The 17780-nt window shown below is 31.8% G+C and overlaps 1 protein-coding gene across 1 annotated transcript; it reads left to right on the top strand.

Moving 5' to 3' along the window:
* Window positions 1-9037: 9037 nt before the first annotated feature.
* Window positions 9038-12017, top strand: LOC111391480 (heat stress transcription factor A-6b-like). The gene is made up of 2 exons (XM_023016706.1): window positions 9038-9739; window positions 10925-12017. The coding sequence occupies exons 1-2, from the start codon at window positions 9443-9445 to the stop codon at window positions 11708-11710; spliced, it is 1083 nt and encodes a 360-aa protein (XP_022872474.1). The 5' UTR covers window positions 9038-9442; the 3' UTR covers window positions 11711-12017.
* Window positions 12018-17780: the final 5763 nt, after the last annotated feature.

Below are 17780 nucleotides of genomic sequence, written 5' to 3'. Positions count from 1 at the left end.
TTGAGACTAAACTTGTCTTCCTTAGCAATATGGGTATCACTTTGTTTACATATCTGTATCCCAAATCCTCTAAGAACTTTGTCAATATAACTCTTTTGCGATAATCCAAAAATACCCCAAGAATGATCCTAGTATATCTACATCCGTAATACAAAAGACGCATCACCAAGATTTTTTTTTTCATTTCTTTAATGTTAATGCATTCATTTTTGAATAAAGTCATTTGTTACAAGACGAGCCTTACATTTCTTCACGTCACCTTCGAGTCCCTCTTAACTTTAAATATTCATTTACAACCAATGGACTTCGTACCTTCAAACAATAAGATGAGTTCCCAAATGTCATTGTCTTTCATGGACTTTATCTTTTTATTCATATCATTAATCCGCTATTGAGAATTACCCCTTTGCATAGCTTAATGAAAGTTGATTGATCAGAGCTTCTTTCATCAATCTAATGCCATTCTTATTTTCTTAGAGAAAGGCTACAAAGTTGTTTGAAATTGTCTTTCTTCTTTTTCTAGTGAATTTCCTTAATGGCATTTGTTTTTGAAGTTGTTAAGTTTAATTTTTTTGGAACAATCTCTTGATTGTGTATAGGAAATTTCATAATATTATCTTCATCCAAAATTGCTTCTTGAACAATATCTAAAGCATATTTATTCCCGGTCTTGATCATTGTTAATTGCAACAGAAGTAATATATACAGTCTTCTTCAAAGACAGTCATTATCTTTAAAACGTTATTTTCCCTGCAAACTCTACATCGTTAAGGAATTGAACATTTCCCGTTTTGAAAATTAACCTATATGAGGTCTTTAAAAAATTTATAACCCCTTAACAGTTGCTTTGCAAAATTTAAGCTGCAGTCTTTAGTGTTTCTTTCTAGATAGATTATGGAAATGTAAAATTACTAAGCATACTCCTTACCACGTCTTTAAGTGTTTTGTTTCATTTTTCGGTGGTACCATTCATACTAGGGGACCCTGAAATGGTGTACTGAGGGACTCTCCCACATCCCTTTAGAAATTTTAGCAAAAGCTTCGGACATTGTTCTCCTGATTCGTCATATCTGCCATACTATTCACTACCATAACCAGATCTAAAGTGTTTTATTCTTTTGTTGAGTTTATTTTCAACCCTAGCCTTATAAGCCATGAACATATCCAGTAATTGGAATTTCATATTAATGAGATACAGGTAGCCGTAATGTGAAAATCGTCTATGAACGTAATAAATGACTATTGACCATTTCAAGAAGTCGAAGAGAGTGACCTACAAATATCCGTATAAATTAGTTCTAAGATGTCCGAAGTTCTATTGATACCTAATCTCTTTATATTTGTTTGTTTCCCCTTAATGTAATTAATTTGAAAAATAAGAGGATCAATAATTCCTTCTAACACAAGCTTTTTCATTCTCTTTTGAGAGACATAACCTAAATGCTTGTGACATATCGATGCAAAATTCTTATTGATTAATTTACGTTTAATACCACATTAATTCACATGCAATGTTTCTTTATAAGATGCAACGGAATTAAACAAGTATAGATATCATAACTAGATAAATAACTGATATACACAATATTTGAATTATGAAAAAGACTTATCCAACTATTTTCAAATGAAAAAGAGTAACCAAATTTGTCCAATATAAAAATAGAAATCAAATTTCATCTAAAAGATGGTATCCAAATGTCTCTTTCAAATCCAAATAATAATCTATCTTTAATGATAACCTAAAATACCATATAGTCTCAATTTGAACTAATTTTCTATCGCTCCACATAGATAAATCTTTTAGCATCAATTGGCTTGGCAGTTCAAGCAACCCCGTATAGACACACTTATATGAGAAGTCACACAAGAATTTATCCACCAAACATGTCTTGTTATTGAAACTAAATTAACCTCAAAACAAACTAAAGTGAGAAGTGTACTTTCCTTTATACTCCAAGCATGGTATTTAGTATAGTCTCTCTTCACATGTCCCAGAATTTCACAGAAGTAACAGCCAGATTATTTATCATTTTCAGGCTTTTGCTATTTCTTTTGAACTGAACTAGATACAGTTTCATTATTCTTTAACTTGTCCTTAGAGGTACTTGCCAAGTGGCTACTTCGGGTTTTCTCTTACTTTAGACTTTCTTTTTTCCTGCACACAATATGAAATGAGTTCATCAAGAGTCAACTTTCCCTTTCAACAACTATAACTGACTTTAAATTGAATAAATTGTTTACGAAGAGAAATCAAAACTAAACGCATGAGCAAGTCATCAGACAGCTCAAACTTTAATGTCTTTAATTTTGAAGCAAGATGAGACATATACATGATGTGCTCCCTTATATTTTATTTAGCATTATACTTTAATGAAATCAAGTTCGTCGAAAGTGTACTAGTTTCGGCCTTATCTCCTCTTAAAAAGTGTTTTTCAATTTTCTTATGAAATTCCTTGACAGTAATTACCTTATCGGACACAATGCCTCTAAATGTTGTTGAAATTCGATGCTTCATGATCATAAAATTTATGCGATTTGAATAATCCCACTTATTCAAGTCCCATTTTATTGGTGGACTCAAATCCTTAATGTGGATTGTTCGGCCCTTAATGCAAGGTCTAGATCCACGTCGTCAAGAACGATACAAACATTCTTTTTCTAGCTCTTAATCTTTGGTTAAAGCATATGAATTAGATTGATGTTGACAGATATTGTAGAAGTTAGATTAACATAATAGAGAACTTAAACCTAAAGAACATGTTCACATAATAATCCTTGTTGGACAATCAATAATTTTAAATAATGATGCGTTCCATCACAGGAGATCAAGTACAACATTAATATTTAATCTTTGGACGAACAATGTCAACTTGTAAATGATACACTTTGTGTAGTAATCAAATATAGACAATAAATTCGGTCAAATATTAAGTCTATCTTTGGATCGACTCAATGTTCACATAATGAAAAACTTTACAATTGCCACATATTTATTATCACAAGTGTGCAAATAAAGGTCAAATATTGATTTTCCATTAATATTCCAAATAAATTAATTTAGGCAAGAGATGTTACTTTAGTAACATATTGCTTCAATTAATTTATTTTAGAAAATTAGTAATCCGAAAGAAATTTTAAATTTTAAGATTTGAAATTGATTTCCCCTTGGTCTTTTAATTTTTATTTTTCTCTCTTTTGTTTAAAAAAAAAAAAAAGAATACGGAGCAAACCTGGGCTATAGCGCTATAGTGCTACAATGGGGTCAGCCCCTCGGGAACTGCACGCCCAAATGAAGCGCCGCTGTGCTCCGACTGTTCTTGTTCATTCCTTTTTCGAAAATTTTCCAAAAATTTCAAAATTTTGAATTTTAGGGTTAAAATTCACATCTTAAATTGAAAAATCCAAATTATAACTTTCAACCCTAAAATTCTTTCTTGAAAAATTCTGAATTTTGAAATTTATTGATAATATTTATGGTCCAAATTAAAAGATTCCAAAATTCAGTATATAAACTTTAAATCTTAAGAAATTGAAAATCAAATTACTTAATTGCCAGGATTCTCGATATCAAATCACCAAGAGAATTATAAAATGTGGAATGTACCTTAATTCATTGTGAATTTTTTAATACTGGATGTTGATTCTGGATCTTGAATCTTGACTCTTTTGATTCTTGATCTTGACTTTACTTCTTGATTCTTGAATTCCATCTTCTTGATTATAAATTGCATGTTCTTGATTGTAGATTTTTTATCTTCCTCTTCAATATGCCTTCTCTTGTATTTGTGTGTGTGTGTGTCTATATATATATATATATATATATTTATTTATTTATTTATTTCATACATCATAAAATAAGATTTTAAAGGAATTGGTCTCTACAAGTATAATCCATCACACACTTTATTTAGAGGGAAGAGTTCACAAATCAGGTTTTAACTATGCATAATGCAAAATTCAGATTACAAGTTTCATTAATGCAAAAATCAGGTTTTAACTGATTAATTAAAAATATTTATTAAATAATGATGATAAAGTCACAGTTATACGATTAATAGTCACAAATTCACAATTATAAGTCACATATTTATTTATTGGTCACATATCATCAAATTAATTCGTCACGGATTTCTTCGAGATCATAAATCAAAATTTTGATATGTCACAGATTATTTTGAAATCACAGATCAAAAAATTATAGGTTACAAATGGTTACAAATTCAAAAAATTATAGGTTACATGTCACATATTTTCAAATTTGATGGTCACAGATTATTTCGAGATCACAGATCAAAAAATTATAGGTTACAAATGGTCACAAATTCAAAAAATTATAGGTCACATGTCACATATTTTCAAATTTGATGGTCACAGATTACTTTTTATTCATAAATGATCGAATTTTAATGTCATAATTTACGGTCACAGTCACAGAGGGGACCAAATAGTTGGACACAGACATCCAACACCTAATCTCAATCCATCCTCACCCGGCACCACCATCGCATCCACCACCACCACAGCACCAGCACCAGCACCAGCACCAGCACCAACAAAATCGCGGTCACATGTCACATATTTTCAAATTTGATGGTCACAGATTACTTTTTATTCATAAATGATCGAATTTTAATGTCATAATTTACAGTCACAGTCACAGAGGGGACCAAATAGTTGGACACAGACATCCAACACCTAATCTCAATCCATCCTCACCCGGCACCACCATCGCATCCACCACCACCACAGCACCAGCACCAGCACCAACAAAATCGCCACCCTCACCCATTATCATCGTCGTCATCACCACCAACTCACCACCATATCAAATCAAATACCAACAAAAATTAGAACAACTGCAGCCACCACCAACCACCTCCGTTGCCCGAAACCACCATGACTGCAAGCACCAAACACAAAAAAAATACCTAAATCATACCTCACCAACACCACCCACATCACTACTGCCAACACGAACACCTCCATCGTCGCCAGAAACCACAAGAACACCTCCACCTCCACCAGAAGCCACCACAACCACCACCACCAAACACACCAACAACACATAACCAACATCTCCACCACCAACACGGCCACAGCCGAAAACGATCATAGCCACCAGGACCATATCCAACACACAAGACAATACACCGCATCTTCAACATATCACAGACCAACCACATCGATCGCGGCTGCAGATCACAAATGGCTATGGTTCTGGAATAATCAAAGTTCACGACAACAAATCATAAATCCCCTTGCCGTCGCCGTTGTGAGCGGTGAAGCGGCGCTCACACCCCTCACCATTGCCTCACCGTATGTCGCTAAAAGAGTGTTGCATCATGCGACGGCACTGCAAGGTGCCAATCGATCTGTCGAAATAGAGAGGGATGGGTAGGAAGGATGGATCAAAATAGGAAAAATTGTCCGATCGGTCGAAATAGAGAGGCGTGATTCAAGGTAACACCGTCGTGCCGGAGATTCTCTTCCACGGTGGCGGCACGACTATTGAGAGAGGAGAGAGGCGCCTGCTGCTGAGAGAGGAGAAAACCGGGAGGAGATATTAGAGATGGGGATGGGGAATTTAGGTTTTGTAGTGGGTACCTGATTTTTGCATAAAGTTTCGTTACCCCTCAATTATGAATTTGAAAGTTTAAATACCTGATTTTATGTAATTTTCCCTTATTTAGATGCCCAAAACTCAATTATTTTATTCTTTATTAGACCACTTTAATTTTAGACTTAACTTTAAGATAGTATTTGTACATAATTAATTACATATGTAGGCCCACATGGCAAATTAGTAATTTCCCAACATGAACACTATGACAAACAAATATATTTTATTCGCAATCGTATCAATCCATTAAAATGCATGTTTAATTTGCACCAACATTTTTGGAAGCTAACTATATATAATTACCTTTTTTACACTGTTCAATACTTCCCACCACTGACCAACATCAGATGTGCTAAACCTACGAAGAATTTGAAGTTCACTTGAGGTAATTGAGCAAGAGAGAAGTTGGCCAAACAAATTAAATTCCACTAGTCTCTTCAACCATAGTAAATGGGTAGGAGAGAGCTTCAACTTTGACAATCAAGTACTCAAGAAACACTTGAATTTATTAAAAATCATGCAGGTCCACAAATTTATAAATACGATAGAGTTTAATGTTTTCTTACATGTCTCTGAAAGAATGGGCCAAGTGGTATATATATATGTGTGTGTACATTTCCATGTCCTTCGTCGATTGACTTACTATGTACCTTTCAACTCAAATGCAGTTGTGAGTGAGTAAATACTACCCTCACTCTTCTTTTCACGGGCCGTTTTATGCTCGATCTAGGTTTCACATCCTCCTTCTGACTTCGATGGCCCTTATACTCAACGAGTAATGCATTGTTGGGGGAGAATTCTCCTAATACTTTATTTTTATTTTAAACTTCTTTTATCTTGTCACGTAGTCCTTTTCATTACTTTGGCCTATAAAAGTTTGTGAATATTAGGACTAATCTTTTCATTACTTTGGCCTATAAAAGTTTGTGAATATTAGGACTAATATTTTATTTTTTTATTCTGTCCTCTTAGTTTACAGAAGAGATATCATCTAACTTTGTCACAGAAGCATTTTGTTTTGTACATATAAAAATATTTACATAGATGATCTAGTTCCATGACAACAATCAAGAGAGTGGACCTTTATGTTTATGATAAAGTGTGAAAACATTCAAATTGGAACTATTATTTTAAGGTATATTATAATATTTAGTTGTCTAGATATTTCTTTTAACTTTTTCCTAAGCCCAGATACTTTGTATATAATTTCTTGGATTTTTCTACAGGGTTTATACCGGGACCGCCACTGTAGCGAGGGCCCCACATGTGTATATATATATATATATATTAACGCGGGCCTCACCAATGTGAGTAGCTGTAAAATATCTGACAAAAATAACCCTTTCCATGTAGGGTGGTCCTAATTTCTTTAGATTTCCATGCAGACAGCCACACACAATCATTGCTGCAAATACTACGTCTTTAGCTGTCATATGGCCTTTATTAAATTAAATTTTATTTTTGTCTCTCATCTATTCAATCACATAATTTTTCATAAAATAATATTACACGTAAATCGAAAACTTTTCATATTTTTCAACGACTTATTTAAAAAAAAAAAATACTATTTCACTAGATTTAATTTGGTAAAATGGGGAGCCGATCGAGTGCTTAAGTTCATTATTAAAAGGGGATTTATCAATTGTATCTCCTAAAAGTCTCAAATTTTGTGGTCCATGAAATTCTCATATCCATTAATATATTATATTCTAGTATGGTCATCTAAAGGACAAAATTTACAAAGCCTTTTCAAACACAAATTTATTGTCAAACAAGTCAATCCAATTAATAACTGAGGCAATTGCTACCACTAAATAATAAGTTAAATAGATCAACTAATGTTGAATTTAGCCTCTATTTGTCTACTATTCTCTCAATTTTTTTGTTTGTTCTAAAATTCATTTTCAAAATAAAATATTTTTCATGTAAATACAAAATTTTTCTTACATTTTTAACCATACATTCTCCCAAAAATATTTATTTCAAAACTTATTTTCCTCAAAAAATTTCTTTTTAATGAGCATCAAACAGAGACTTAATAGAGAAGGACACTCACTCACTTTCTTCCCCACACCCCCATCCCCCTCACTCCACTCCAATTGGTTTGGTATAGAGGTGAATTAAGGATATTTCTAAGAGTGATGCTATGCCTACAAAGTAGGTTTACAAAAATAGGTTGACAAAGTGATTGTTGGCAAAATCAAGACCATTCAATTCAAAAATAATTTTTGAAAGCAGCAAAATTCATTGGCCTTGTTCTTGCGAACACATACTTTGTCAACCATTTTTATTAAACTACTTTGTACAAGTAGTTTAATTGTATTTTTAAAGAGCAATGTTATATGTACAGGGCATATATTGAACTTTGGGCAAAAAATATAGTTAATAAAGTCAGTCAGTTGATGTCATCTTATCACTTGTAAAATTTTTTGTGCATTTCCTCTATGCGGGCGCGTTTGATTACAAGTATGAAATTTGTATAGAAAGAAAATAAATTCTAGGCAATTGAATGACCTATAACTTATTTGTATGAAAATTATTAATTAAATGTGTGTGATTTATTTAGTTTTTAATCTAAAAAATATTATACTTGTCATTTTTTCATTAGTAGGTAGATGAGAGAGAGGGATGATAGATGAGAGAGAGAGGGATAATAGATTACCTAAAAATAAAAACAACTTCTCCCCCAAAAAAAATGTTTTCCTTATTTTTGAGAAAAATATGATCACGTAACCAATAGTTAAAAAATGTTTTCCATAAAAAAAATTGTCAATCAAACACTTCAAAGGTAGGAATTTTGGTGAAAAAATAATATTTTTCATGAAAAATAAAGCCAATCAAACACACACAAGTATCATTTTTTATTTAAAAATGGAATATATAACATACCGAATCAATCAGTCATGTCAAACTAAGCCCCCCCCCCCTCCGATTTGGTCCTAATTAATTTCCATTCCATTACATTTCATTTCTCTCTCTCCTATTTTCAACCACACAATTTCTATAAATTGAAAACCTTTTTTTGTTTTTTTTTTGTTTTTCAATTTCACCCATTTTCATTTCCACAAACGAGGGCTAAATACAAGTAATGAAGCTCTCTTCCACCTTCTCTCGGCTCTCACCCCACTTTTGGTACGTGGATGAGTTGGGAGGATTTAAAAACGGGAACACAGACTGAATTAATTGGTCCTTGCCAAATTAATAGGAGAAAGGAACCTCCCCTTCTCCTCGGCCCATCCCAACCCTGGTTGAGTTAGGGGGTACTTGAAAAAATCGGAGGACCTTTTCGTGCTTTGCTTGCTTCATCAACCTAACACCTGTTCAAGTTTCCAACTGTTGTAGACCTCGAGACATATCCCAGTGATGCAAATGACAAAAGTGAGGTATACCCAGCCTTGCTGATAGTCGCAGTGTGAGGATTCGATTCCTGAAACATGAATTGAGACTTTTTGTGGGTATCGGTGTACATGCAACTTTTGTTCTCTGGCCTGTTAAAGCACATTCCGCAATTAACCTCTAGAGGCAAGGCAAGGCAAGGCGGGGCGGGGTTCAACATTTAAATTTCCAACTTTTGTAATAAAGAATAATATATAAACTCCTTATATTCCAATAACCTATTTGCTAGACTTGACACTCGCCCAACCAGTTCATAACAGCATATTTTTTCTCCCCCGTAACTCGATTTTTACCTAAAAAAACATATATTCCCCGATTCCAACACCACATTATTCGTCCAGAAAAACTATGCCACTTTCGTAGTATTTCCCATTTTATTCTATATATTTGAAATTATATTCACGAACAAAAAAAGAAAAGGAAAAAATGAATCCTTTACAATCCATCGAGGAAGAATTTCATGGATCGAGCTCACTGCATTCTGGTGAACCATTAATGGGTTTTCCTCAGCCATTGGAGGGGCTCCATGAAACAGGCCCTCCGCCTTTCCTCAAAAAGACTTATGAACTTGTCGATGATCCGAACACGGACGATGTCGTTTCTTGGAGTAGAGGTAACAACAGTTTCATTGTTTTGGATCCACAGGCCTTTGCCATGAATCTTCTTCCTAGGTACTTCAAACATAATAATTTCTCAAGCTTCGTCCGACAGCTTAATACTTATGTAAGTTTTCTCTTTGTTAAAATCTTGTTTATTGTATTGTCCAATATGAGTTGGGATTTTCATAAATTTAACTTCGATGATTTTTGAGTATTGTAGTGGAAATGGGGTGCCCTAGATTTGGTTTATTTAAAATATATACATGTTCGTGAAGGAACTAGAATTTAGTTATTTTTAAATCTTGTTTTTATTTTTTGTGGGACTACTATACTTTATTTTTTTGTTTGAAAATGGAAAGTTGGTGTTGTTTAATGTATTTCACACTGTAGATTTTTTGTCTGTTCAATGGCTTTAAAGGGAAAGTCTGAAATGTCTACACTATTCTTCAGTATCTGCATTTCATACTATTCATTATTTCTCGAGTAATCTCCACAGCCATATCAAGATTTGCTTTCTTCATCCTTTCTATATAGATCTCAGATTAAACTAAGCTTTCGACCATGTCGAAAATAAGAAAAGATTTTGTGATCTCGTGATATTTTTCATAATTTATGTGATTATATATTCACTAATAGTTTGATTTTGTAATTAGTGTATAATGTTTTCATTTTCGAGCTATTTGTAAATTGTAACCTTATAAACAAAGTCTTTCTATATATCTTCTTTATTTTTTGAGTATTTGTATAGATAGTAATTAATCAGTTGACTTGACTCATACAAATATAAAATAGATGGATTAATGTTGGTGTTATATTATGTCTCTTCCCTTAACTTCCATATTTCTATTTGAGTGGAAGGTAATTTGTGGTATAATTTAATTATGACTTTCGTGATATTTTTCAGAGTTTATGTGATGATTATGGATGATAGTTTGATTACGTAATTAGTATATGATCTTTTTTTATTATGTAATTAGTCTACAATATTTCCTTTTCAAGTTATTAATTTGTACCCTATAAATAGATTTTTTCTATATAATTTCAATTATTTGTCTGAGTCAACTCGACTAATATAATATATCGAATGATAGTTTGTGTTATGATTTAGTTATGAATTTGTCTAGAATGGCATAGTCTATATTAAGAATAAGTTAGGACATTCTCACTCTTTCGTTATCTTATATATATTTCTATTTCAAGTATATTCATTTTATAGTATTAACAAAAAAAAAAATTAATAAATAAATAAAAAATAAAAAATAAAGCATTTCGGTTTGTTTCTATATGCTTGTGAATGTAAATTGTTCAGGGATTTAGGAAGGTTGATCCAGACAAATGGGAGTTTGCTAATGAAGGGTTTTTGAGGGGGCAAAGACATCTTTTGAAAAACATAAGGAGGAGAAAAACATCGTCGAATCCTCAAGCTTCGCATCAAGGTCTCGACTCATATGTTGAAGTGGGAAAGTTTGGATTGGATGCAGAAATCGATCAGTTAAGACGCGATAAACAGGTTTTAACTGTGGAATTGGTGAAACTCAGACAACAGCAGCAGAATAATAATGCATACCTTAAAACAATGGAACAAAAGCTTAAAGGGACAGAAATGAAACAACAACAGATGGTGAGTTTCTTGGCAAAGGCAATTCAAAATCCTAATTTTTTACAACAGATAGTCCAACAGAAGAATAGAAGGAAAGAACTAGAGGAAGCGATTAGTAAGAAGAGGAGGAAGAGAATTGATCATGGTCGAGCCGAGGTTGGTGAAGAAACGAATACTTATGTTGACAATGTTGAATTCGAAGAAATAGTCAAGATAGGGGAAGGAAACATTTATGTTAAATCTCAAGAATATGGTGATATTATTGGAGAACCAAGTGGAATCTCAATGCATATGGAGGAAGAACGTTTACAGAAAAATGATGACACAGAAAATCAAGAAAATGCAGATAAGTCATTTGATGTAGGATTTTTGGAAGACTTTATAAATGAGAGTATTGATGATGAGATTGGGACATTTGTTGATGAGGGAGAAGTTGAAGAAGAAGTAAATGTTTTAGCTCGGCAGCTTGGTTTCTTGGTATCTAGCCCTAGATAGAAATTCGACTGGGTTTATTGCATGATAGTTGGGCGCATTGGATAACATTAGACGCAATCAAGGAAGAAGAAGTTATACCGTCTATTTAGATACATCGATACGGTACTTATGTTTCTAAACATTTGTAAACTACAATGACTTGGTCGAAAACCGCATAAACTTTGGTGATTTTCTATTTCCCATTTCCTTCTGATGTAGTTATCTGAATTTCTCAAGAATTTAATCTGTAATCAGGGATCTTTATGTTCTCTGAGACATTAAATTCTATCTTTTCATGTCATTTATTCAAACTCAAGAGTTAATCTTTTCTCTGAGTGCCTAAAATACCAGTTATAGTAATGCCTGATGGGTTTTCCGACACTTGGTGTAATTATTTTACAGTTCACTAGTTTATTAATAAACAATATAAATTATGCTTGATCTAAGTCATTAAGATTACTTAAGTGTTTTGACTAATGGAACGAAGGATTTGGTGGTAATAAGATGATTGAAAATCAGCTGGAATGACTTTCAAACAAAAGAGTATGTACCAGAAATTGACACGGGTGGGTACTCTACACCACATTACATAGATATATGTAAAAAAAATTTTGTAGAAAATCATATCGAATCATTTGTAATTACAATATGGTGTCAGATGTCACATTTTTTTGTCTGCTAATGTTACTCGGGATGGTTCATGTCAGAGTCTTGAATGGAATTTCTCGTGTTATATCAGATATGCATATTGTGTACATACAATAATTTAGGCAAATATTAAAGGCGTATGTCCTATACATGCACACCCACAACATCTGCAAAGAAACTTTTTGCTTCTAATGCAAGAATGGGCAAAAGTTGAGTCTTTCTCTTCCATTAGCTGGTTATTTACATAATTTCTTACAAAAGGAATTGAATAGGTTCACAAAAGATTTTTACATGTCTGGCTGTTTAACAGGATAGAACTGCACATGCTGTGCATGAACCAGTCATAAGTTTGTGTTGGCATGCCCAACATTTCTTGCTCTTGCAGGCTCAGACCATATTTTATTAATTGATTGATAGTACTTTAATTATTATTATTATTATTATTTTTGCCTTTTTGGTAATACAATTCACAAGTATCATCAATTACATCAAGATATGCAGCTTGGCTTGCATTATCTAAGAGCAATGAACCCGATCCAGTTAAGAAAAATGCTCGACAACTTTTCGCATTGCCAAGAATAGGTGAACCCAATCCATGGTAGCTTTTGGAGTTGTCCTAGTTAATTCAACGTCGTTTAATGTATTAAATATGTAAAAGAAATTTAACTTGTATTTGTAGTCACGACTTAATTAGGTTTATTAGATAATGTAGTTAAGCGATATTTTCTAAGACCGATTAAAAAGTTAAGCAGCTCGCCTGTTTTCTAAAACGGTGTAGTTTTTATATGAATAGAAATGTATTGTTACATGTTTATGAAATTATTAAAGAAAGTTAGAGACTTACTTTCCTCTTCTCTCTCTTTTTACCCTCTGTTCTTTAAGATCGATGTTGCATTAGTTCTTTACATTAAAGATTAGGTTAATGCAGCATATTTAAGCTGTAACCAAAAACCACATAAGTTGGTGCCAGCGCTAATTGAAATATTTGGAAACCAAACTATGATTTTTAGTTTGTAAAGATGAAGAGTTCATTTTTATCTAAGAGCTTTGAGATATTGTGGAAAGTAACTATTAAGAATTCGATAATGACGAAGGGTTCTCAGAGTTAGAGGTCGAGAAGAAAAGGCTTAAAAGTTAAATGAAATATGCAAAGATGTGCAAATGCTCTTTCAATGTTATCTGATGATGGCAGTCAAAACACATGAAGCTTAGGAGATTTTAAATAAGGAATTTAAATGGGATTTGAAGGTAGGAGCCAATAAACTCCAATATCCTTTAAATGGTGGATTATGAGATTTTTGGTGCAGGCATATTTTCTCCATTTCTCCGTTGACTTTTTAGGGCATTGCTTTTAGAGGAGAATTATTTAGGTGTTTCTTTGGAATAAGTTTTAAAGATTTGTGATTATGTGTGGCAAATATAAAAAGATTAGGTATAATTTGCACAAAAAAAAAGTTTGGGTACTGTCATTGCAATTATTTATTTTTTGTTTTAATTTTTTTTTTTTACTATTTTTAACAGCAAATTTGTCGAATCATGACAATGAGGGATATTTCGCACAAAAGATGCCAAACAAGGGAATTTTCTATGCTTTTTAATAGATATATGAATATATCGCACATGAGAATGTTTCTAGGGGTTTTCTACTATTAATCCAAAGAAAAATATTAAAAGCTACCAATATGTTTCAATTTTCCAAACACAAATAGGTTTTTTTTTTTTTTTTTTTTTTTTTTTTTTTTTTTGCAAGGGACAAATTCATATATACTTTATTAATATTTACTAATTCATTTTATACTATTAAACCCAATTAATAACCGAAATTACTCCATAAATCCATTAGAATCCCAAAAGTACTGTATCATGCACTTTCCTTTTTGGATATGTGACTGAAAATTTTTAATGACAATGAAAAGGAGGAGATGCAGTAAATCCTATTGTTGAATATATGGAGATTTCAAAATCAAATTGAAGATACTATTAACACTTAAGTTGAGATTACTCATCACCGACGACTGTGGCGAATTGGTTTCAAAAGATATTCATCGAGTGTTACATCCAACAAGTGATTTCGTTGAAACATGTACAAGAAATTTTTTCCAAAATGATTAAAGGTAACCTTTTCCATTTGTAATTATTAATTATGAATACTGCAACTTTGGATATTACACTAATATACATTTTTTTTTTTTTTTTATCACAATGCCTACGAATATAGGACACTAAATCAGAATAAAGTGAAAGGAAAAATTGTGTATTGTGTAGGAAGTTTTTATCAGGACTCCATCATCGATGAATAAGGTGGAGTTGGGATTATCAGGCTGATTTAACATAGACATTGCCTTCCCTAATCTGATACGAGGAAATTTTTCTTAGTATTAAAGATGGTGCAAAGATTGATAAGTACATCAATTCAACTAGGTTCATCATATTTTTTCCATTTGTTTTTTTTTTCCACGCTGTTAAAATGTCATCATATTTTTGAGTAACCTTGATTCAGGCCAAATAAATCCAGAACACTGGCAATCAAACATGGGAGAAAAAAAAAAAAAATACAAATCGCTCAAGCTTCTCCATTGTATCTCTGTTTATGAAACCCAATTTTTTTGGGTCCTTTTGAATTGAATGTGATTCTTGTCCATTAGCAAAGGAATTTTCAAGGGATATTTACTCTAGCTGCTGTAATTTAACATATATACACTTATATTGCCATTTGAAATGAAACCTGATTCCATGTGAAAATACATGAAATGCTTGACTTTTGATTTCAAATTTTCACAGAATTTAAAATATGAATGATTCATTACATTTTGAAAAGTCGAGCACCTAACAGTGATGTGTTCATCTTTTGGAAATGATAAGCAATTCGAACGTAACAAAGTGACTCATTGATTTGTTTCGCGCTGATTCTGCGACACACTAACCTGTTATTATATGCCTCAAAAACATAAGTATGAAGTAGGTAATATTACATTGATTGTAGCATAACTGAAAAAAATAAAGGAAAAATTGGAATCAACACTTCAGAATAATTTGTAGTATGACAATATAAGTAACAATATATTTTAGGAAATGACAAATATGATTAAAATTGACAAAACAGCATACTAGGATTTTTACAAAATGAGATCAACGTGTCATCCAAACCATGCAAAAATTAAAAAATTCCCAAACCAAAAACTTAAATAGTGCAAGGATGGGGTAAAAACATCAAGACTAAATATTCTCGATAAAAATATATATATATGAAGTTGAAATTTAGTACAGCTACACAATTATGATACCATTTAGCTTCCATTTCCTCCTTATGCCCCATGATACAAGATCAAAGTCGGTCTCATAACTTTCAATAACCTTCTCACATACATGCTTGTATAGTTGAGTTGTCAGGTACGATCTTGAAATAATGCTGCAACGTACCTTGGGATTGTAGCAAGGAAGAAACCAATAATAAATCTTCAAAAAGATTCCTAACAGATCAACAAAAATGGAAGGAACAACTAGAAAAAAAATCATGGAAGAATTAATTAAATAACATTATGAAGATATTTCGCTATAAAGATCAGGTTTATGAAATTTCAAAGATATGCATTTATAACACAAAATTACAGTTGAAGTACTGTAAGAAACAATCATGTGTGAGAGAGAGAGAGAGAGAGAGTCTCTTCATACATACTAGAGAGATTGGAGTAATCATCCATAACAAAAACATTCTATAACATTATGATTTTCATTTTACATCGTTTTCTATCAAAAGATTTGGTGGAGCGATTATAGCTATTGAACCAATTAATTGATAAGAGAAGCAGTCACCGGCCCTGGGGTAAGGCTAACAACGCAATGGCCTAAGGCCTCAAATCATATGGGGGTCTAAAAAATGAAAAACAATTCACTTAAGAATTCCAATTAAATTTAAAGGATAGATATAAAAATTAATTTGACTACAGTATTTTTTTGTTGATTTAAACTTAGTACAATCTTATTCAAATTAATATTTCTCAAATTTAATAAACATGATTAATTTTGAGTTACCAAACGAGCTCAAGGTTGTTAGGGTAATCTGATTTAATTTAAAAACTAATATTACATATCAAGTTGTTATTTTAATGAGTTATAACTTGAATTTGCTTTATCAAAATTAACATTTTCTCGAGTCTATAATGTGTCATTTATCACGAGTTTCGGAATGAGTCCAATGTTGATAGAATAATTTTGATACTCCAATAAATACACATTTGGTACAAATACATTATTGACCTTAAAACTTATTTTCACTTTAATCCCTCAAAATCTTGAATTTATTAAAATGTTATTGAATCAAAATCATAAGAATCTAGTTACGTTTTTAATCACTAAATAATCATAAGTCATCACATTATCATCTAAAAATTATATATTTCTCACTATTTTGCAATCTAGACCCTAATTTTTGTACTTTTTATAACTGAAAATCATTTTTCTCTTTACGAGTCATCCTTACAATATTCAAAGGATTTCAAATTATGGTTCATAAAAACTATTTCATGATTTGTAAATTACACTTCATTCAAGTTTTTTTAATTAATAATTTTGAAGATAACTATTTACATGACAATTTATATTTTTTTTTCCACAAACGGGACAATTTCGCTAAATATTATGTTAACCTTGTCTCTAGAGTTGTCGGATTTTTTTAGGTTTTTTGCAATTCTATCTTATAGATTGTACCCAATCTTCTTCTAAAATATAAATATATTATTTATTTAAACATTTAAAGTATTTTTACGTTTGTAAAAAAATTACGTTCAAAGGCGTCATAATGATGATTCGCCTAGCTCCTCAAAATTCTCGGACCGGCCCTGGATGTAGTTTTGTAGTTATTATTTTTACTATAAAAAATGCAATATTTTTGGTTTAAATAATGGCTAATTATAAAATATGCATACATGTATTTAACAAGAAAATTTATGGTGTAATAAGGGTTGGGTATGGGTTGGATCGATTTTTTCTCCAACCCAAACCCAACCCAACCCAACATGATCGATTTTATTTAAAGTCAATCCAATCCAATCCAAATAATGATTTAAACCCAACTCAACTCAACCCGACCAAGTTCGGATTCGGTCGGTCGGTTTGGGCTTCTGCCCAATTAAAGTTGGATCCGATTATATTTTTGTTAAATTTTGATAAATTTTTAAAGTTTGAAATTACTCGAAAGTCTCTCTCTCTCTTTAATTACCTATATAAGGAATTTTTTTTGAAAAATGATGTATAAATAAGTTTAAAATTTATAAAATATTCTTTTTTAACAATTTTTTTTAGATTTATTCATTTCATCATCATCTTCTTAATTTTTACTTTATTATCAAATAATATTTCATTTGTACATTGTGTTCATGGGAATCAATCTATATTAAAAAATGGACGTTTATAAATTATAAGTCCTTCTCATATCTTTACAATT

This window comes from Olea europaea, unplaced genomic scaffold (genome assembly GCF_002742605.1).
Source record: "Olea europaea var. sylvestris unplaced genomic scaffold, O_europaea_v1 scaffold797, whole genome shotgun sequence".
Lineage (NCBI taxonomy): Eukaryota > Viridiplantae > Streptophyta > Magnoliopsida > Lamiales > Oleaceae > Olea > Olea europaea.
The sequence above is the reverse complement of the archived record's forward strand: the minus strand, read 5'-3'. Positions and strand labels throughout refer to the sequence as shown.

Coding starts and splice junctions, on each gene's coding strand:
- LOC111391480 (XM_023016706.1), top strand. CDS start 9,443: ATGAATCCTTTACAATCCATCGAGGAAGAATTTCATGGATCGAGCTCA. Junction 9,740..10,924: donor TCCGACAGCTTAATACTTAT/GTAAGTTTTCTC, acceptor TAAATTGTTCAG/GGATTTAGGAAGGTTGATCC.